General features: G+C 56.4%; 3 protein-coding genes across 3 annotated transcripts; 1 reads left to right on the plus strand and 2 right to left on the minus strand.

Annotated features, from left to right (window-relative positions):
- Positions 1-1,775: 1,775 nt before the first annotated feature.
- Positions 1,776-2,708, minus strand: LOC309891786 (NAD(P)(+)--arginine ADP-ribosyltransferase 2-like; the record flags this gene model as incomplete). Its single annotated transcript, XM_082784631.1, has 1 exon — positions 1,776-2,708. One exon carries the CDS (start codon positions 2,706-2,708, stop codon positions 1,776-1,778), a length of 933 nt encoding a protein of 310 aa, XP_082640757.1.
- Positions 2,709-11,425: 8,717 nt separating this feature from the next.
- Positions 11,426-12,466, plus strand: LOC309891788 (NAD(P)(+)--arginine ADP-ribosyltransferase 2-like; the record flags this gene model as incomplete). Its single annotated transcript, XM_082784633.1, has 1 exon — positions 11,426-12,466. Exon 1 carries the CDS (start codon positions 11,534-11,536, stop codon positions 12,464-12,466), a length of 933 nt encoding a protein of 310 aa, XP_082640759.1. The 5' UTR covers positions 11,426-11,533.
- Positions 12,467-16,968: 4,502 nt separating this feature from the next.
- On the minus strand, positions 16,969-17,895 carry LOC309891789 (erythroblast NAD(P)(+)--arginine ADP-ribosyltransferase-like; the record flags this gene model as incomplete). Its single annotated transcript, XM_082784634.1, has 1 exon — positions 16,969-17,895. One exon carries the CDS (start codon positions 17,893-17,895, stop codon positions 16,969-16,971), a length of 927 nt encoding a protein of 308 aa, XP_082640760.1.
- Between the last annotated feature and the right edge of the window lie 3,291 nt (positions 17,896-21,186).

Here is a 21,186-nt window from a genome sequence, read left to right on the forward strand (position 1 = left end):
TGCTTGCTGATGGGCAGTGGAGAGTAACTGCTTTCTCTTTGCTTCCGTGTGGACTGGCTTTTATTTTTTTTTTCTTTTTCTTTTGCATTTCAATTATCCTTCTCTCAACCCCTTAGCCTTTTCTTTTGGGTCGTCCTTTCTGCCTCCCCTCTGTCTCTGAGGAGCAATGAGAGAGCAGTTATGGTTTTTAGTTAGACATCAATGTGAAACCACAGCAGCCTTTTGGCATCCATTGAGAGGCTCAGGGGGTGGGATTAACAAGAAATTTGACCAGAGTGCTTCAGAGGAGCTTACAGTGATCATATTTGTCGAACATATTTGTTGATTTGCTGCCCACAATCTTGTCTGGTTTGCTCCTAATATCTTTCAGTTTGATCCTGTGTGATCCTGTGCCGTGTTCTCTCTTTTGCTATTTATCATATCCGAGGGCTTGTTAAAAGCCGTGTGCATTTGTTTTTTTTTTTCAGTTTGCTGTTCTGTAAATCTGTATTGTCAAGGTCTTGGTAGTGAGGGGCTGCTGAGGTGGCCTCTGTGATAAGGTCAGTGCAGCAGGAGGCAGGAGGTGCTCCATCAACCAGAGCACAAGTTCCCCTGCGGCCTGTGGAGAGGCCCCTGGTGGAGCAGGCTGTCCCCCTGCACCCATGGGTCCCACACGGAGCAGATCTCCACGCTGCAGCCCCCCCATGGGTGGAGGAGCCCCCGGTGGAGCAGGTGGATGGGGTCTGGGGGGAGCTGCCGCCCACGCGTGGGGGCCCCGTGCTGGAGCAGTTTGGGACTGGGGGATGGACCCCGTGGGACGGAGCCGTGTGGGAGCAGTTCTTGAAGCCCCTGAAGGATCAGTTTGGGAAGGACGGCATCCATGGGAGGGACCCCACGGGGAGCAGGGGCACAGAGGGACCGTGAGGGGTGGCGGGCATTAAGCATCAGGGACTGACGGCAGCCCCCATTGCCCGTTCCCCTGCACTGCTCGGGTGGAGAAGGTGGAAGAGGTGGATGAGGGGAAGGTGCTGGAATTTGTTTTCATTGTTTGTTTTCTCACTGCTCTAGCTTGTTAGTAATAGGCAATAAATGATACTCATCTTCCTACTCTGAGTCTGTTTCACTTGTTACGATAATGGTTGAGCGATCTCCCTGTCCTTATCTCAACCTCTCCTCCCTCTGGGGCTGCCACTGCCCCCGGCTCCTCCGGGCACTGTGGCCACCAGTCCCGCAGCCGGACCTAGGCCCCGCGCCGGCGGCAGCGCCGTGTTCTGGGCTGATCCCCGCAGGGCTGTTCTCTCGGGCACGCTGCGCTTGGGTCTGCCGTTACCTCAAGCCTTCGGGCCTCGCACTGGGCACCAGAAGGCCTGCTGTGCTTGAAGCTACAGGCAGCTCAGCACCGCACAGCCGCTCGCTCCCCTCCTCCCCAGCAGGGCTGGGGAGAGAAGGGACACTTGGATCTGGCTGCAGGAGCTGGCACTGAGCTCACTCGCACACACAGAGGCCTCGCCAGGAGCTGGCACGTAGTCCTCTCAGCACGCGTACACATGGGAAAGGCTGCGAGTGTGCAAAGAGAAAAGCTTTAATGAGAAAATGCGACGATAGGACACACAAACACTGACCGGCCCTTTTATACCCCAAACAAACCCATCAGCAGGCCCTCCTGCTCCTCCTTCTCTACACACGCCCATGCCTCCACACAGCAGCTCCACATTATTTCAAGCTCCCCAAGCTCCCCAGGCTCCCCGAGCTCCCCACACGGAGGTGTTGCCTTCACCACGAGGCTCCCCTTCCCCTCACAGAGCCGGTGGCACGGGGCCCCCGTTCCTCTGCAGCCATGGCTGGAGGAGCGCGGGGAGCACGGCGGCGCCTGCCCAGGGCTGTGCCCTGTCCCCAGCCATCTCCTGGTGGCATCCACCCTGCTGGCTGCCCCTACCCTTCAGCAGCGCACAGTTGTAGGTGCTGTGCGTGGAATGGGAGTGGAGATGAATGATGCTTCTGCTGAAGTAACTCATGACATTGGTGACCTTGAAGACCTCATAGGGTGGGATGAGGACTTCATCCTCAGTAGGGAAGAAGGAGAAATGCTTGATGGGGACCCCGTAGCAGGTGTACACAATGAATAAGGTGTCCCGGCCAAATTTCTGGGCAGCATTCTTCTGGAGGGAGGCAGAGGCGAACTGGCCGAAGCGGACGGTCTGGTGGCGGTGGGCCGTAAAGCGGATGCCCTTGACGCCGCGGTAGACGTTGTAGCATCTGTGGCCCTGGGCATTCCGCAGAGTGTGCAGGGCCTCGGTCAGGAAGAAATGCAGTGTCTTGAAGGGGAAGGATTGGAGGTAGTACCTGCGGGAGCGCCCACCCTCGCGCACAGCTGAGTTGAACTGGCGGTACAGGCTTGTACCAGCAGTGTACGCCAGCACGGCCACCGCGTACTCCCGCCGCAGCACCTGCGGGTGGTTGGAGTTGCCCCATTGCTTCCGCCACCTCTCGTCTGCTCTTCTCCAGGTGTCTGCATAGATCGGGTTTTTGAATTCGATGTGGTACAGTTTCTTCAGCGCCACCTCCATCTTGTATCTGCAGCCCCGGTACTGGTCATCGAAGGAGTTCTGGGCCATGCCCATTGCCAACTTCTTTATGGGGCCGAGGTCTTCCTCACGGGTGCTGCTGGCAGCCAAGGTGCCAGCCAAGGTGCCGGCCAGCAGCACCCAGCCCAGGCCGAGGTGCTCCATGTGCAGGAAGCTCCGGGGGTCCAGCCACGAGCGGGGATGCCCCAGGCAGCGCAGGACCCGGTCCTCTGCAACCGGCTGAGCTCAGCCGCTGAGTGCAGCAGTACAGGGCACGGGCGTCTGCTAGGGGGAGAGCGCAGGGTCGGAGAAGGCTGCAGGGAGAAGCGGAGCAGATGCATCAGGGTCACCTCGAAAGCCGCCCATGGCCCCCCTGGCACCAGAGGGAAGCACACGCAGTGTGTGTCCCCAGCCATGGACACCTGGGTCTTCCCCACCCTGATACCGGCCCGGACTCCAGCCCAGCTACTTGCATCAAACACCGCAGACACCTGGGTTCCCCCGTGCAGCCCCGACATCCTCTGAGGCCGCAGCATTTGTGCCAGGAGTAGCCCTGGTGCTGCAGTGAGATGTTACCTCTGCTCTGTTGCATGCAGGACCCACGGCTCGGCGCTGCTGCAGGGTGCGTGGAGCTGGCTGCTCTGCCTTTTTATAGCAACCCCCAGACAGTTTGTGTTCCAGCCCCCCATGACCACCCAGTTGCTGCTGGGCTGTTGCAAAAGGCTGCAGGGAAACCAACAGGAAATTGCCTTTTATCAGTTGCCCATGCTCTAGGGCGTGTGTGTGTGGGTCCCAGTCCCATGGGTGCTGAGAGGTGAGGCGCCGGCTCTGCAGCCCTCAGTGCAGAGGGGCTCCGGCAGGAGCAGACACTGGCTTGTCCTGGTTTTGGCTGGGATAGAGTTGCTTTTCATCACCGTAGCTTGTGTGGGGCTTTGGTTTTAGGATGAGAATGGTGCTGATAACACACTGATGGCTTAGATGGTGCTGAGCAGTGCTGACACAGCCAAGGACTTCTGTGCTGCTCACACTGCCCTGGCAGCGGGCAGGCTGGGGGTGCAGCAGGAGCTGGGAGGGGACAGGCCCAGGACAGCTGACCCCAACTGCCCAAAGGGGTATTCCACACCATATGGGGTCATGCTGGACAATATATAGGGGTAGCGGGGTAGCACCCCCCCCCCAATTCTCTCCCCCATCCCACTTGTGGGGAGGAAGAGCAAACGGCTCTGTGGTGCTGAGCTGCTGGCCGGTTAAACCACAGCAGTCCTTTGATGTCCAGCATGGGGCTCAAAGGGTTGAGATAAGGACAGATCTGACCATAGTGTGTTAAAACAAAATTGTTGTTTAACAATTGTAATTTGTAAACCTTAGCTTCTCACAACTCCCACTCGGACTGGGGAGGAGGAGGAAGATGAGGCAGGCTGCTCCAAAGTGGCGGGGCCATCAGAGGAACAGGAAGATGAAGAGGAAGGTATCATAAGAGCATCAGGAACTACCCGATGCCTATTCCAGCATGAGCTATGAGATAGGCGAAAAGATGTCAGTCGTTGTCCAGGTGAGCACCTTGTCACCTGGCTGCTCTGGTGCTGGGACAGCGGAGCCACCTCCCTTGACCTGCTGGCCACGTTCCTTTTAATGCCCGCCAGGATCTTCTTGGCCCTCTTGGCCACCAGGGCACACTGCTGGCTCATGGGCAACCTGTCACCCACCAGGATCCCCAGGTCCTTCTCCACAGAGCTCCTCTCCAGCAGGTCATCCCCCAGCCTATACTGATAACATTCAGTTGTTCCTTCCCAGGTGCAGGACTCTACACTTGGTCTTGTTAAACCTCATTTGGTTTCTTCCTGCCCATCTCTCCAGTCTGTCCTGGTCTCGCTGAATGGCAGCACAGCATTCTGATGTGTCAGCCACTCCTCCCAGCCTTGTATCATCGCTGTACTTGGTGAGGGTGGACACTATTCCTTAGTCAAGGTCATCGAAGAAGGTGTTGAACAAGACCGGACCTGGCCCTGACCGCTGGGGAACACCGGTAGTCGCAGGTCTCCAGCCAGACTCTGTGCTGCTGATCACCACCTTCTGAGCTCAGCCAGTCAGCCACTTCTCAACCCACCTTACTGTCCACTCCTCTATCCCACACTTTCTCAGTTTTGTTACCAAGATGTTGTGGGAGACAGTACCAGAAGCCTTGCTGAAGTCACAGAATCACAGAATCACAGAATTTCTAGGTTGGAAGAGACCTCAAGATCACCTAGTCCAACCTCTGAACTAGCACTAACAGTCCTCCACTAAACCATATCGCTGAGCTCTACATCTAAACGTCTTTTAAAGACCTCCAGGGATGGTGACTCCACCACTTCCCTGGGCAGCCCGTTCCAATGCCTAACAACCCTTTCAGTAAAGAAGTTCTTCCTAACATCCAACCTAAACCTCCCCTGGCACAACTTTAGCCCATTCCCCCTCGTCCTGTCACCAGGCACGTGGGAGAACAGACCAACCCCCACCTCGCTACAGCCTCCTTTGAGGTATCTGTAAAGAGCAATAAGGTCACCCCTGAGCCTCCTCTTCTCCAGGCTGAACAAGCCCAGCTCCCTCAGCCGCTCCTCGTAGGACTTGTTCTCCAGGCCCCTCACCAGCTTCGTTGCCCTTCTCTGCACCCGCTCAAGCACCTCGATGTCCTTCTTGTAGCGAGGGGCCCAAAACTGAACACAGTACTCGAGGTGCGGCCTCACCAGAGCCGAGTACAGGGGGACGATCACCTCCCTAGCCCTGCTGGTCACACTGTTCCTGATACAAGCCAGGATGCCGTTGGCCTTCTTGGCCACCTGAGCACACTGCTGGCTCATATTCAGCCGACTGTCAACCATCACTCCCAGGTCCTTCTCTGCCAGGCAGCTCTCCAACCACTCATCTCCCAGCCTGTAGCTCTGCTTCAGGTTATTGTGCCCCAGGTGCAGGACCCGGCACTTGGCCTTGTTGAACCTCATCCAGTTGGCCTCAGCCCATGTGTCCAGCCTATACAGATCCTCCTGCAGAGCCTTCCTACCCTTGAGCAGATCGACGTGGGGGCAGACCGCTCCTGCGCCATTAAGATTTCCTTCTTGAAGAGTGCCCAGCCTTCCTGGATCCCTCTGCCCTTCAGGACCGCCTCCCAAAGGACTCTGCCAACCAGTGTCCTGAACAGTTCGAAGTCATCCCTCTGGAAATCCAGTACAGCGGTTTTACTGGTCCCCTTCCTGGCTTCTCCAGGAATGGAGAACTCTACCATTTCATTGTCACTCTGCCCAAGACATCTCCCTTGCTGAAGTCGAGGGAGATGAAATCCACTGCTCTCCCCCCACCTACCCAGCTGGTGATACCATCATAGAAGGCAATGAGGTTGGCCTATGGAACAAGCTGTTCCATACCAGTGCTGTTCTAGCTCCAAGTGCAGAGCACAGCATACACTGTATGCTGTGGCCGCAGGGAACATTAACATCCCACCTAGACTCAGTATGGGCTGGCAGCAGGGGACAAGCCAGGACTGTCAGCCTCGTGTGGTCCAGAGCTGAGGACAGCATCTCCACCCACACAGCCTTGGTGCCCGGTGCAGTTGCAGGGGCAGGGATGGTCCCCGTGCCCCATGAGCTCTGCACCATGGCTGGTGTCCCACCAGAGAGGGGACGAGGGGAGTTTGGCCATGCCCCATGGCTCGGTGGCTGGGGCTGCTGTCCCCGTGCCCCTGCAGAAGTGGCACCGTGGAGGTGACCACTGCAGGATGTCCAAGCAAAGACATCCTCAGCATTCGGAGGGTGCAAGGAGAGCAAGTGGTGAGGAAGGGCCCAGGCTGGGGCAGATGGCACGTCATTATGGAGGTGTCCATCCCACCCGAGGGGCTCCTTCAGCAGTGGATGAATCGTGGCTGTGGTGGTTTTAGTCGGGTGGGCAGCCGCGCTCCACCTCAGCTGCTCTCTCACTCCTCCTCCTCAAAGGGGAAGGGGGAGGAAATACAATGGAAAGGACTCAAGGGTTGAGATAAGGACAGGGAGATCGATCAACCATTATCGTAACAAGCGAAACAGACTCGGAGTAGGAAGATAAGTAACATTTATTGCCTATTACTAACAAGCTAGAGCAGTGAGAAACTAAAAGCAAACCAAGCACACCTTCCCCCCATCCACCCCCTCCCCCAGAAGCGGTGCAGGGGAACGGGCAATGGGGGCTGCGGTCAGTCCCTGGCGCTTCATCCCCGCCGCCCCTCACGGTCCCTCTGTGCCCCTGCTCCCCGTGGGGTCCCTCCCATGGATGCCGTCCTTCCCAAACTGATCCTTCAGGGCCTTCAAGAACTGCTCCCACACGGCTCCGTCCCACGGGGTCCATCCCCCAGTCCCAAACTGCTCCAGCACGGGGCCCCACAGGTGGGCGGCAGCTCCCCCCAGACCCCATCCACCTGCTCCACCGGGGGCTCCTCCACCCATGGGGGGGCTGCAGCGTGGAGATCTGCTCCGTGTGGGACCCATGGGTGCAGGGGGACAGCCTGCTCCACCAGGGGCCTCTCCACAGGCCGCGGGGGAACTTGTCCTGTGGTCGATGGAGCACCTCCTGCCTCCTGTTGCACTGACATTCTCACAGAGGCCACCTCAGCAGCCCCTCACTACCAAGACCTTGCCAATACAGATTCACAGAACAGCAAACTGAAAAAAAAAAAAAACAACAAATGCACACGGCTTTTAACAAGCCCTCGGATATGATAAATAGCAAAAGAGAGAACACGGCACAGGATCACACAGGATCACACTGAAAGAGCAAACCAGACAAGATTGTGGGCAGCAAATCAACAAATATGTTCGACAAATATGATCACTGTAAGCTCCTCTGAAGCACTCTGGTCAAATTTCTTGTCATCTCCACCCCCTGAGCCTCTCAATGGATGCCAAAAGGCTGCCGTGGTTTCACATCAATGTCTAACTAAAAACCACAACTGCTCTCTCATTGCTCCTCAGAGACAGAGTTGAGGCAGAAAGGATGGCCCAAAAGAAAAAGGCTAAGGGGTTGAGAGAAGGATAATGGAAATACAAAATAAAAAGAAAAGAAAAAGAAAAAAAAAAGCCAATCCACACGGAAGCAAAGAGAAAGCAGTTACTCTCCACTGCCCATCAGCAAGCAAGGTCAGCCACATCTTGGGAAGCAGGGCCCCAGTACACATATCTGTTGTTTGGGAGGAAAAACCTCTCTCAATTACTTTCCAATGGTCTTGGGAATCCAGAGAGATCCCGGTCTCTTGGAAGATGGCAAATGTGGTTCCAGTCTTCAGCAAGAGCGAGAGAGAAGACCCTGGTAATGACAGACCTGTCAGTCTCATTTCAGTGCCTGGTAAAATCATGGAGAAAATTATCCCAGGAGTTATTGAAAAGCACCTGAGGGACAAGGCAGTCACTGGTCACAGCAAGCAGAGGGTTCATGAGGGGAAGGCCCCGCTTAACAGACTTAATTTCCTTTCATGACAAAGTTACCCACATAGTTGACCAAGGGATGGCAGCTGATGAAATCTTTTTGTATTTCGGCAAAGCGTTTGATAGGGTTTCTCAAAGTATCCCTCAGGACTAAATGTGCAGCTCACAGCTAGACAGGTACCTAATGTGCTGTGTGAACAACTGGCTGGTGGGTCAGGCTCCAAGGGTGCTAGTAAATGGGGTTACCTCAGGCTGACGGGCAGTTACTCGTGGGGTTCCCCAGGGCTGTTTTGGGGCCAGTTTTTGTCAATGATTTTATAAAGGAAAACATTGACATTTATTTTTATAAATGAAAATTATGTTATTTATATTCATAAATGAAAGCATTGACATTCGGAAATTTCATTTCTGTGTCTGGGGGACTGCTGCTGGAAACTGGAGCGGCAGTTTTATCTGACAGTTTTATCTGACAAAAAAACCAGTAGTTTTAACTGACAAAACCCCTTTGTGATTGTTTGTCCTAGCAACTGACATCTCCACAGGTATCAGTACAGGCTGGGGAATGACCTGCTGGAGAGGAGCTCTGAGGAGAAGAACCTGGGGGTCCTGGTGGGTGACAGGTTGTCCATGAGCCAGCAGTGTGCCCTGGTGGCCAAGAGGGTCAACGGGATCCTGGCAGGCATTAAAAGGAGCGTGGCCAGCAGGTCGAGGGTGGTGATCCTCCCCCTCTGCTCTGCCCTGGTCAGGCCTCACCTGGAGTACTGGGTCCAGTTCTGGGCTCCCCGGTACAAGAAAGACAGGGATCTCCTGGAAAGAGTCCAGCGGAGGGCCACAGATGATACGGGGCCTGGAGCATCTTCCCTGTGAGGAGAGGCTGAGAGACCTGGGGCTGGTCAGCCTGGAGAAGAGAGGACTTGGAGGGGATCTTGCAGATGTCTATAAATACCTGAGGGGTGGGAGGCAGAGGGATTTGGCCAACCTCTTTTCAGTGGTCTGTGGGGACAGGACAAGGGGCAGTGGCCACAAAATGGAGCCCAGGCAGTTTCGCACCAACATGCGGAAGATCCTCTTCTTTGAGAGAACTGGCAGAGGAGCTGGCCCAGCCACTTTCCATCATTTATCAGCAGTCCTGGCTATCGGGGGAGGTCCCAGTTGACTGGCGGCTAGCAAACATGATGCCCATCCACAAGAAGGGCCGGAGGGCAGACCCAGGGAAATATAGGCCTGTCAGTTTGACCTCAGTGCCAGGGAAGCTCATGGAGCAGATTATCTTGAGTGTCATCACGCAGCACTAGCAGGGCAAGCAGGCGATCAGGCCCAGTCAGCATGGGTTTATGAAAGGCAGGTCCTGTTTGACAAACCTGATCTCCTTCTATGACAAAGTTACACGCTTGGTGGATGAGGGAAAGGCTGTGGATGTGGTCTACCTTGACTTCAACAAGGTTTTTAACACGGTTTCCCACAGCATTCTCCTCAAGAAACTGGCTGCTCGTGGCCTTGACTGGTGTACGCTTCGTTGGGTTAGAAACTGGCTGGATAGCCGGGCCCAAAGAGTAGTGGTGAATGGAGTCAAATCCAGTTGGAGGCCGGTCACTAGTGGCGTTCCCCAGGGCTCGGTGCTGGGGCCGGTCCTCTTTAATATCTTCATCGATGATCTGGATGAGGGGATTGAGTGCACCCTCAGTAAGTTCGCAAATGACACCAAGTTAGGTGCGTGTGTTGATCTGCTCGAGGGTAGGAAGGCTCTGTAGGGGGATCTCGGACCGATGGGCTGAGGCCAACTCTATGAAGTTCAACAGGGCCAAGTGCCGGGTCCTGCACCTGGGGCACAACAACCTGAAGCAGCGCTACAGGCTGGGAGAGGAGTGGTTGGAAAGCTGCCTAGCGGAGAAATACCTGGGAGTACTGATGGATAGTCGGCTCAATGTGAGCCAGCAGGTACCTTAAAGGAGGCTGTAGTGAGGTGGGGGTTGGTCTATTCTCCCACATGCCTGGTGACAGCTTTCCTTCACACCTGACAGAAGACAACGCCAGAACACCCCCTTCCCTGGAGAGGGATCCCAGCTGCCTGGCTTCCCTGCCCTCTAATTGCAGACCATGGCTCCGCTGTCCCAGCACCAGAGCAGCCAGGTGACAAGGTGCTCACCTGGACAACGACTGACATCTTTTCGCCTATCTCATAGCTCATGCTGGAATAGGCATCGGGTAGTTCCTGATGCTCTTATGATACCTTCCTCTTCATCTTCCTGTTCCTCTGATGGCCCCGCCACTTTGGAGCAGCCTGCCTCGTCTTCTTCCTCGTCCCCAGTCCGAGTGGGAGTTCCTCTGCATTCTAAGCAAGCCGTGTGAGAAGCTAAGGCTTACAAATTACAATTGTTAAACAACAATTTTGTTTTAACACGCTGTGGTCAGATCTGTACTTATCTCAACCCTTTGAGCCCCATGCTGGACATCAAAGGACTGCTGTGGTTTAACTGGCCAGCAGCTCAGCACCACAGAGCCGTTTGCTCTTCCTCCCCACAAGTGGGATGGGGGAGAGAATTGGGGGGGGGGGGCCCCCACCCCAGCTAGCCACCCCTATATATTGTTTAGCATGATCCCATGTGGTGTGGAATACCCCTTTGGCCAGTTGGGGTCAGCTGTCCTGGGCCTGTCCCCTCCCAGCTCCTGCTGCACCCCCAGCCTGCCCGCTGCCAGGGCAGTGTGAGCAGCACAGAAGTCCTTGGCTGTGTCAGCACTGCTCAGCACCATCTAAGCCATCAGTGTGTTATCAGCACCATTCTCATCCTAAAACCAAAGCCCCACACAAGCTACGGTGATGAAAAGCAACTCTATCCCAGCCAAAACCAGGACAAGCCAGTGTCTGCTCCTGCCGGAGCCCCTCTGCACTGAGGGCTGCAGAGCCGGCGCCTCACCTCTCAGCACCCATGGGACTGGGACCCACACACACACGCCCTAGAGCATGGGCAACTGATAAAAGGCAATTTCCTGTTGGTTTCCCTGCAGCCTTTTGCAACAGCCCAGCAGCAACTGGGTGGTCATGGGGGGCTGGAACACAAACTGTCTGGGGGTTGCTATAAAAAGGCAGAGCAGCCAGCTCCACGCACCCTGCAGCAGCGCCGAGCCGTGGGTCCTGCATGCAACAGAGCAGAGGTAACATCTCACTGCAGCACCAGGGCTACTCCTGGCACAAATGCTGCGGCCTCAGAGGATGTCGGGGCTGCACGGGGGAACCCAGGTGTCTGCGGTGTTTGATGCAAGTAGCTGGGCTGGAGTCCGGGCTGGTATCAGGGTGGGGAAGACCCAGGTGTCCATGGCTGGGGACACACACTGCGTGTGCTTCCCTCTGGTGCCAGGGGGGCCATGGGCGGCTTTCGAGGTGACCCTGATGCATCTGCTCCGCTTCTCCCTGCAGCCTTCTCCGACCCTGCGCTCTCCCCCTAGCAGATGCCCGTGCCCTGTACTGCTGCACTCAGCGGCTGAGCTCAGCCGGTTGCAGAGGACCGGGTCCTGCGCTGCCTGGGGCATCCCCGCTCGTGGCTGGACCCCCGGAGCTTCCTGCACATGGAGCACCTCGGCCTGGGCTGGGTGCTGCTGGCCGGCACCTTGGCTGGCACCTTGGCTGCCAGCAGCACCCATGAGGAAGACCTCAACCCCATCAGGGAGGTGGCGATGGACATGGCCCAGAACTCCTTCGATGACCAGTACCAGGGCTGCATATTCAGTGTGCAGGAGGCGCTGAAAAAGGTGAACCGCACTGAATTCCAAAACCCGATCTATGCAGACACCTGGAGAAAAGCAGAGGAGAGGTGGTGGAAGCAATGGGGCAACTCCATCCAACCGCAGGTGCTGCAGCGGGAGTACGCGGTGGCCGTGCTGTCGTACACTGCTGGCACAGGCCTGTACCGCCAGCTCAATGCAGCCATACGTGAGGGTGGGCGCTCCCGTGATTACTACCTCCAATCCTTCCACTTCAAGACGCTACATTTCCTCCTGACCGAGGCCCTGCACACCCTGAGGGATGCCCAGGTCCGCAAATGCTACAACGTCTACCGTGGTGTCAAGGGCATCCGCTTTACGGCCCAGCTCAACAAGGCCGTCCGCTTCGGCCAGTTTGCCTCTGCCTCCTTCAGGAAGAGGTTTGCCCAGCACTTCGGCAATGACACCTTCTTCTTTGTGTTAACCTGCTATAGTGCCATCATCAGCAACTTCTCCTTTTACGCTGATCAGCGCGAAGTCCTCATCCCACCCTATGAGATCTTCAAGGTCACCAACGTCACCCATTACACAAACGAAACCCACATCCATCTCCGCTCTATTGGTGTGCGCAGCAACTACAACTGTGCACTGGTGAATAGTACGGGCAGCCAGCAGGGTGGGTACCATCGTGAGATGGCTGGGGACAGGGCACAGCCCTGGGCAGGCGCCGCCGTGCTCCCCGCGCTCCTCCAGCCATGGCTGCAGAGGAACGGGGGCCCCGTGCCACCGGCTCTGTGAGGGGAAGGGGAGCCTCGTGGTGAAGGCAACACCTCCGTGTGGGGAGCTCGGGGAGCCTGGGGAGCTTGGGGAGCTTGAAATAATGTGGAGCTGCTGTGTGGAGGCATGGGCGTGTGTAGAGAAGGAGGAGCAGGAGGGCCTGCTGATGGGTTTGTTTGGGGTATAAAAGGGCCGGTCAGTGTTTGTGTGTCCTATCGTCGCATTTTCTCATTAAAGCTTTTCTCTTTGCACACTCGCAGCCTTTCCCATGTGTACGCGTGCTGAGAGGACTACGTGCCAGCTCCTGGCGAGGCCTCTGTGTGTGCGAGTGAGCTCAGTGCCAGCTCCTGCAGCCAGATCCAAGTGTCCCTTCTCTCCCCAGCCCTGCTGGGGAGGAGGGGAGCGAGCGGCTGTGCGGTGCTGAGCTGCCTGTAGCTTCAAGCACAGCAGGCCTTCTGGTGCCCAGTGTGAGGCCCGAAGTCTTGAGGTAACGGCAGACCCAAGCGCAGCGTGCCCGAGAGAACAGCCCTGCGGGGATCAGCCCACAACACGGCGCTGCCGCCGGCGCCGGGCCTAGGGCCGGCTGCAGGACTGGTGGCGACAGTGCCCGGAGGGGCCGGGGGCAGTGGCAGTGCCAGAGGGAGGAGAGGTGGCCCTGGCTTTGTGTAGAAGTGGCACAATGGTGTCTGGGGTGACCTGGCCCCTGGCAGCCCCCTGTCCTCAGCTTCCCTAAGCTGCTGAGGAGCAGAAGGCGCAGCTCCTCCCCCAGAAGACACCCGGAGAACATCCCCTGCCATCTTGTCTGCAGGGACAGAGCGGAAAAAAGTGCAAAGCCAGGGCAGCTCAGAGCCAGTGCCCTGCTCTGCACCACAGGGCTGCCCAGCTCCATGCAGGGGGTGAGTCCTCACCCAGGGGAGCCTCCACAGTGCTGGGGACATGGCAGCGAGCAGGGGCTGTGTGCTGGTATTGCCGTGCTGGGCAGCTGAACTCCACCGCAACCACTCTCTCACTCCCCCTTCTTAGAAGAGGAGGGAAAGAAGTAGAGGAAAGAACAACTTGCAGGTTGAGATACAGATAATTTAATTAAAAGGAAAAATGATTATTAAGGAATGATTATTATTATTACTAAAACATTTTAAGTAAAGGGAAAGAAAGGAAAGGGGAAAAGGGAGGGAAAAAAAAAAACACAAAACACAACAAAACAAAACAAGTAAAGGCTATGTGGAAGTGCAGAGGAAAGAAATTACTCTCTACTTCCCACAAATGAGCGATGCTTGACCACGTCCTTGAAGCAGGGCTTCAACGCAATTAGACAGTGTTTGGGAGGAGGACAGACATTTTCACGAGAGCCCACCCCTCCCCTCTTCTTCCACCTTTTATTGCTGAGTGTGACACCACATGGTATGGAATGTCCCTTTGGTTGGTTTAGGTCAACTGCGTGGTAATGTTCCTTTTTCACTTTTTGCCCACCCTCTAGGAGGGTTAGAGAGAGGCCCGATGCTGTGCCAGCACTGCTCAGCAGTAGACACAACCCTGGTGTGATACAGAATCCCAGAATCACGGAAATGGAGGGGTTGGAGGTGACCTCAGGAGATCATCGGGTCCAACCCCCTGCCATCGGGTCACTGTCCCCTGCCACGGGGACATTCAACACCCCGTGGGCCAGCCCCAAACCCGGCTGCTTGAACAGCGGGGACGCAGCCGAGGAGCCCAGGAGGGCCCAAGTCCGTCCCCTTCCCGTTTGCCACTACGCCTTTGCCCCTTGGAAAACATGTTTGGGAGCTGTGGCACAAAAGGCCAAAGCTACAGCCGGCAGCACCCCGCAGGAAGGAAGCAGGAAAAGCTCCGGCATCATCGGTCAGAGCCCTGCCGGACCCTCGGGGGCGTGCGAAGCCAAGTGCCTCTGTCCAGGTTCGCAGCATGCACCCAAGGTTGGAGCAGTGCTTGCTGGCCGGGGAGAAAGCATCTTGGGCGTGGGATCAGGCTGTGGTGCCAAATCACCCCCAAAGCCCATCACAAAGCAATTTTGGCCACTGCAGAGCCATTGAGGGGAAGGCTGTCCCTCACCAGGAGCACCATGCTCAGAGAAGAAGCAGACACAAGCCCTCAGGAACTGGCATCTCCTTTAATTCCCCGCCAGCGAAGCGTGGCCTGACACTGTTCTAAAATGACAGCTTTTAACACCAGGAAAACCAACGAGCCCACATCACCAAGCTCCTGGCATCCCATGGCACGCTTTGGAGGGCGATGCTGGCCGGTCCAAGTGGGGAACCCACTGGGACGAGCCCCAACCAGGCGCTTCCCCTACAGAAATCGGTCCCGACCCCAAACACCTCCCCGGGCTGGTGTCACCTTCGTGCCCAAGGGATGTCCTGGGGTCCCCCACAGCCCCAGCTGCAGCCCCTGCCAGGACCTGCCTGGGGTCCCCCACCCTAAAAAACAGCTTTGGGACTGATCCGGCCACACACTGACCCCAATCACCCCAACCAGCCCTAGCCAGTGGGGCACAGATCCCTGCACGCCCCCATGGACCCATCCCAAAGGGTTGCTGCCCCAACCCCCCTGGAATTTACATCCCCATGCACATGCTGGGTCCCAGACCCCCTCCAGTCCCCCACCTCCCCAGTACACGGGGCCCCTCTGTCAGCACACCCCACATGCCTGTGTGCCCTCTGCCTGCACAGGCAGCATGGCCCCCCCCAAAAAAACAGGGTCCCCCAAACATCAGGTGCATCCCCTGGGCCAGCTGTGAGGAAGGGAAAGGTGCCGGGGGGGGAACCCATGAACACCATTGTCATTACAAACACCTGTATTTGTAATGGAGAGCCTGTATTTGGGGGATTTTGTGGCTTTCACACACCCCAGCTGAAGGCAATCTGGGGTAGTAAGTTGAAGATAGTAGGGAAAATCCTCTGAGTGGTTTGTTCGAGGATGGGATTGTTTGAGGGCTCCTCAGAGAAAGTAATGATCCCGATCCCCTGTCCGGGATCTTCTTCTTGCATCCCCCCGGGGGTAACTGCACCTGCTGCTTCCCTAAAGAGCCTGTACACCAATGCACGGAGCATGGGAAATAAACAGGAGGAGCTCGAGATCTGTGTTGGGTCTTGGTGTGATCACTGAGACGTGGTGGGACAGCTCGCAGGAGGAGGAGGAGGAGGAGGAGGAGGAGGAGGAGGAGGAGGTCGATGGGGAGACGTCTGTTGGGTAAGTTATCTAAACCCCCCTGCCCGGAGCTGCCCCCAGCCCGGCCCTTGCTCTGGACCCTGGCCGGCTGCGGAGCGGGGGGCTCTCACCCTGCCCACCCCCAGGTCGGGAGGCTGCTGTGGGGGCTCTTTGCCCAGCCCCAGGGCATCGGCCCTGCTCTGACGGACACAGCCCCGCTGCGGGGCTCCTGGTGCCCCTGCTCCCCCGGCACCTGCCCGCAGCAGGTTGTGGGGCAGCAGGGATTCATTAAAGCGCATTGAGGCTGCCTGGTGTCGCCTGTGTGCTGGGGGGGCAGGGGACACCCGCGGGGTGAGGAGGAAGGCGAGGTGCCCACGGTGCCGGCAGAGCTGGCTGAGTGCCCTGCGCTGCTCCGTGGGGCAGCCCCCGTCCGTCCCGCCTGCAGAGCCCGAATCTGGGTGCTGGGGGCTGAGGTGCCAGCCAAATCCCTGCTCCTGAGCCGCCGTGGAGGCTCCCCAGAGAGGAGGAGCCCCCAGTGCTCCCCGTGCCCCCTCGCAGGAGCCGGGGCAGCGCTCTCCGGGGTGCTCCGGGAGGGAGCTGGAGAAGACCCCCGGCTGCCGCCCATGCAAAGTGCCCCCGCTGCGGGGAGCCGCAGGAACCCTCCTCCATGCCTCCATCCTCCAGCAGTGCTTTTATTTCTCTGCAAAAGCCAGGAAAAGGCTTCCTCCAGCCTCTGCTGGTGTTCTAGGGCCACCGGAGCATCCTGGGGCCGGTGGCACCGCTCCTGCTGGAGCAGAAAGCATCCGGCGGAGGAAAGCGTAATCCCACAGTTTCCATTAAATGTGTTCTCACGTTTCTGCCCCGTTTTCCTTGCGGAGGTGCAGCAGCAGCATAGCTGGGTTAGAGGCATCCCACGGCTGCCAGGGCTGCGGCTGCCAAGAAGAGACTCCAGAGGTGTGGGGGTTCCCTGGGACTGCTCCTTCCTGGGGGGGAAACAGGGAGTTAATGACTGCCGGAGGGTGCCAGCACGGTGCTGGCCGTGGGAAGGGGCTGGGGGCTCCCCTCTTAACTGCACTGAAAACACACAGCTGGGCCTTGCACCTTTCCTCTGCCAAAGAGACCAAAAACATCTGTGCACCGCCCCGCTCTGTGCCCCGAGCCCCGCCCTGGCCGTGCCACAGAGGGCCCCCACCGCAAACCCCAAGGGAGAGCAGCTGGGAGCATGCAGGGATGCGCAGGGAAGACTTGGTCTGAAGGCGAGCTCCCCAATCTCCCCGAGCTCCCCGAGCTCCCCAAGCTCCCCAGGCTCCCCAAGCTCCCCACACGGAGGTGTTGCCTTCACCACGAGGCTCCCCTTCCCCTCACAGAGCCGGTGGCACGGGGCCCCCGTTCCTCTGCAGCCATGGCTGGAGGAGCGCGGGGAGCACGGCGGCGCCTGCCCAGGGCTGTGCCCTGTCCCCAGCCATCTCCTGCTGGCATCCACCCTGCTGGCTGCCCTTACCTTTCAGCAGTGCACAGTTGTACTTGCTGTGCGTGGAATGGGAGCGGAGATGGATGTGGGTTCCATTTGGGTAATGGGTGACATTGGTGACCTTGAAGACCTCATAGGGTGGGATGAGGACTTCGTCCTGTTTCTGGAAGAAGGAGAAGTTCCTGATGGAGACACCATAGCAGGTGTACACAAAGAAGAAGGTGTCCTTGCCAAAGGACTCAGCAACCTCCTTCTGGCGGGAGGTGGAGGCGAACTGGCCGAAGCGGACGGTGTGGTTGAGCTGGGCTGTAAAGCGGATGCCCTTGATGCCGCGGTAGACGTTGTAGCATTCCGTGTTCTGGGTCTTCTGCAGGGTGTGCAGGGCCTCAGTCAGGAGGAAATGCAGCGTCTTGAAGGGGAAGTGTTGCAGGTAGTGCTCACGGGAGCGCCCATCCTCACGCACAAGTGTGTTGAACTGCTTGTACAGGTTTCCCCTGGCAGTGTACGCCAGCACGGCCACCGCCTGCTCCCGCTGCAGCACCTGCGGGTGGTTGGAGTTGCCCCATTGATTCTGCCAGTGCTCGGCTGCTTTTCTCCAGGTGTCTGCATAGGTCTTGTTTTGGAACTCAGTGCTGTTCACTGTTTTCAGCTTCTCCTCCATCTCGGTTCTGCAGCCCTGGTACTGGTCATCAAAGGAGCTGAGGACCATGTCCATCGCCACCTCCTTGATGGCGTAGAGGTCTCGCCTGCTGACAGTGGCTGCGGTGCCAAACAGGGTGCTGGCCAGCAGCACCCAGCCCAGGGCGAGGTGCTCCATGCACAGAAGGACCCTGGTGCCTGGCTGCAGACCCCCAGGTGCCCCCCGGCCCGGTCCCAGTAGCCCTGGAGCTGCAGCGAGTTGTTACCTCTGCTCTGCTCAGTGCACAAGACACGTGGAGCTGTGGTGTTTTTCAACCCCTGCCCACATCCCATGGGTTACTTATATGCAGCCCTTCCTTGGGGCGTTGGGGCCACCTGTGGGCACCGTGTCAGTGGTTCTGGCACCACTTCAGACAGTGCCACCGCTGGGGTGGGGACACTCCCTGGTCCCTTTTGTTCTCGTTTACGGGAAAGGGAGAGGGGTAGGGGGAAGGAGTGCAGCCATAAAGGGAAAAGGGCAGGTGTGGGCAAAAAAAACAGGGGAGAGAAAAAAAAGGGGTGTGAGAAAAAAACTTGTGTTCTTGCAGTAAAACATGCTACAAAGAAAATGTTTTTTTATTTGCAGTAGAAAACTAACCTGGTCCTAAACATCTCCTTCATCGAGAATCTGCACCCGGATGGGGCCGTGCACGAGGGGATGCTGCTGTGAGTACGGGGGGGTCCGGGGCTGCAAGGGCACCTGCGGGCAGCAGCAGCGGGACTCGTGGCAAGGGGCAGCTCCAGCCCAGGGTGCCCCCAGCCCTGCTGGGTGTCTGGGGGCTGGGGGTACCCAGGGGTGGGTGCTGTGAGAAATAAAGCTGTGTTTCTGCAGTGTAAAAATCCTCTAACCTCGTATATTCAAAAGCGATTGTGCGGGCAGGACAGTAGCATAGCAGCGGGGATTATAGTAAGTAGATAAGGGGAAGGTCCCTCTGCCCTAAAATAAGGAGGATCCCTACGAAAAACAGGAAGAGCAGTGTGAAATCAGTAAAAACAAAAATCACGGGCCCTCTAGTCATGAGAGAAGGAAAAAAAAAAAAAGGAAAAGGAGAAATTAACAGTTGGTCAAATAAAATTGTAAATGTATGGCATAGAAGTGCGTCGAGTAGGCTGTGAACCTGTAGTTCTCAGCCCATGAGGAAACGGGAGAAATCAGGTGTCAGGTCTTAGGGAATGTAAGGTTAGGATAAACTTCTCCTGGGCACTCCTGCTTGCAGGATGCCCGCCATTGCAACCGCAAATCAAATTGCTACTTCACTGAGATCCTTGCCTGAGCCTGGGTTCTTGGCTGCAGAGTTATTCTCACATGTCCTTAGCAGTGCTGGTGTGATCCCGAGCCCAGTTAAAGCAGTGGCCCAAGCAGGCAGATGCCAGCACATTTTTCCAGATCTCAGAATAGCCGACGAGGGTGGCTCCCTCAGGGAATTTGCACGTGAGAGTCGACACGAGGCACAGCCTCTGCTCTTCGTATCTTTGCCGCTCTTTTCTGCTCCTTTGTGTTATGTGTTCAAGGAAAGGCCTGAGCCCAGCACAACAGCAGCTCCAGTCTATAAAAACTTCATTTTCCCCCAAAAAGGACAATGCCTATGTTAAATGCCTCTCTAAAGCCTGCCAAACAGGAACATTTCTTACAGCAACTCTGTGGCTCTTTGGAAAGGCAGTGAGAGAGACTCTTAAAATTAAACTTCATATTTCAAATGCTTCCATTCGTGGCTACGTTTTTTTTTCTTATTCTCTTAATGAGAGCTTTAAATTATTCTGAAGAGTAGTCTTCTGCCAGCAGAGCAAGCAGGATGTTTCTTTATATGGCACCCGGAATCTCATAAAACAGTTTCACACGAGACTGGGACAGCTGTGCCCGCACCCCACGTTATCAGTGCTCAGCTTCCCGGCCACAATTAAAAGCAGGATTTGACCTTCATCGCTGTTGCTTGAATAGGAGAATTATCAGTCCTTCAGCTGTCGGGGATCCTCCATGATTATCTCCCTGAATGCGGCTCTGCGTGTGTGTTTTCAGGGAAAGGTGCTGCTCCCTGAGCTGCTCTGACACCCAGAGTGCCCCCACGTAGCATAACTGCAGCTACGGGATGGCAGATAGCAGCCCGTGCCCCCAAAACAAGAATTGTCTTTTAACATAGATGAAATAATGCAAGTTAAAAGAGACTTGCTAATAGCACACAGCTCCTGTTTGGGGTTTGCACTTACTGCAAGGGTAAAGATGGTTAAATGCGACCATCAGGGCTGGGCTCGCAGCACCTCAGTAGCGTTCCCCTGAACAATGCTGCGCATATTTCCCTCCTACCAAAGCGCTCTGTGCTTTTTCAGCAGAAGAATGGCCGAGCACACGCTGATGTCACTGCAAAGCAGAAATAAAAACCGTCTGTACGGTCGTGTGAGCATCCTCAGTGACCTGGTACTGCGCCGACCAGACCGTCCCATCCTGGGAGCCCCATGCCAGCCCTGGCACAAGGCGTGCTCCGGGTGTTAGAGGAGGATAAACACCACGGAGGTGGAGAAAAACAGAGCACAAATCCCTGGGGAGGAGGATTTCATCCTGGTGAGACATGGGGTTAGAAATTAGAGAGCGATTGATTAAGAATGAATATGTAGGCAACACTCATTGCTTAATATGTGCTACATTTGCGATGTGCCTGTGCTGCGCTTGGGTCTCCAGATAACAGGAGCCCCTGGGACACCAAGAACCAGATCAAACCAACCTTATGGTTTGGATTGTGACCAAGGGCTCAGAGATAAGGAGGACTGCTAAAAAGAATGGCAAACTTGCAAGACCTCGAGATAACAGGAGCCCTTGGACCCCAAGAACCAGATCAAATCAACCTTATGGCTCGGACTGTGACCAAGGGCTCAGAGAGCATGCGCAAGGAGATGAGGTGAAAAGTTCAACCCTGATGAAGACATCTTACTTCATCCCCACGACCCTCAGCACCCTCCACCAGAAGGCACCATGCAAGCGCAGAGGGGAGGAGTTTATGGAAATGACTTCTTGGAACTAATTTTAATACTAAGCAGGGACAGGTTATGCATACGTATAGGTGTACTGGGAAACCTCATGCGTATGTAACTCTCTACTGCATATAACCAAGGCAAGTTGCTGCATTAGGGTGCGCTTGACTTTGGTGGGTCTACCCTCCGTGTCGCCCAGTGCTGAATAAACATACCTACTTTATAATCTTATTGATTGTGGAGCCTCTCGAGCCACCTGCTGCCTGGGCTGGGCACCCAGTGCCGAGGGACAGCGGTGGCATTTGCTCCAGCAGAAACCCTTCCTGCACCGTGTGCCCAGCCCAGAAACAGCAACTGCCCCCAAAACGCAGCCCACCAGGGACCCCCAAAACCCCTGCATTGGGTTTCATGCCCAGAGCAGGGCTGAAGGCATGGGAAATCCCGAATTCATGGGTGCCAAGGTTGC

Source organism: Aythya marila (genome assembly GCF_965140915.1).
Source record: "Aythya marila genome assembly, chromosome: 1".
Lineage (NCBI taxonomy): Eukaryota > Metazoa > Chordata > Aves > Anseriformes > Anatidae > Aythya > Aythya marila.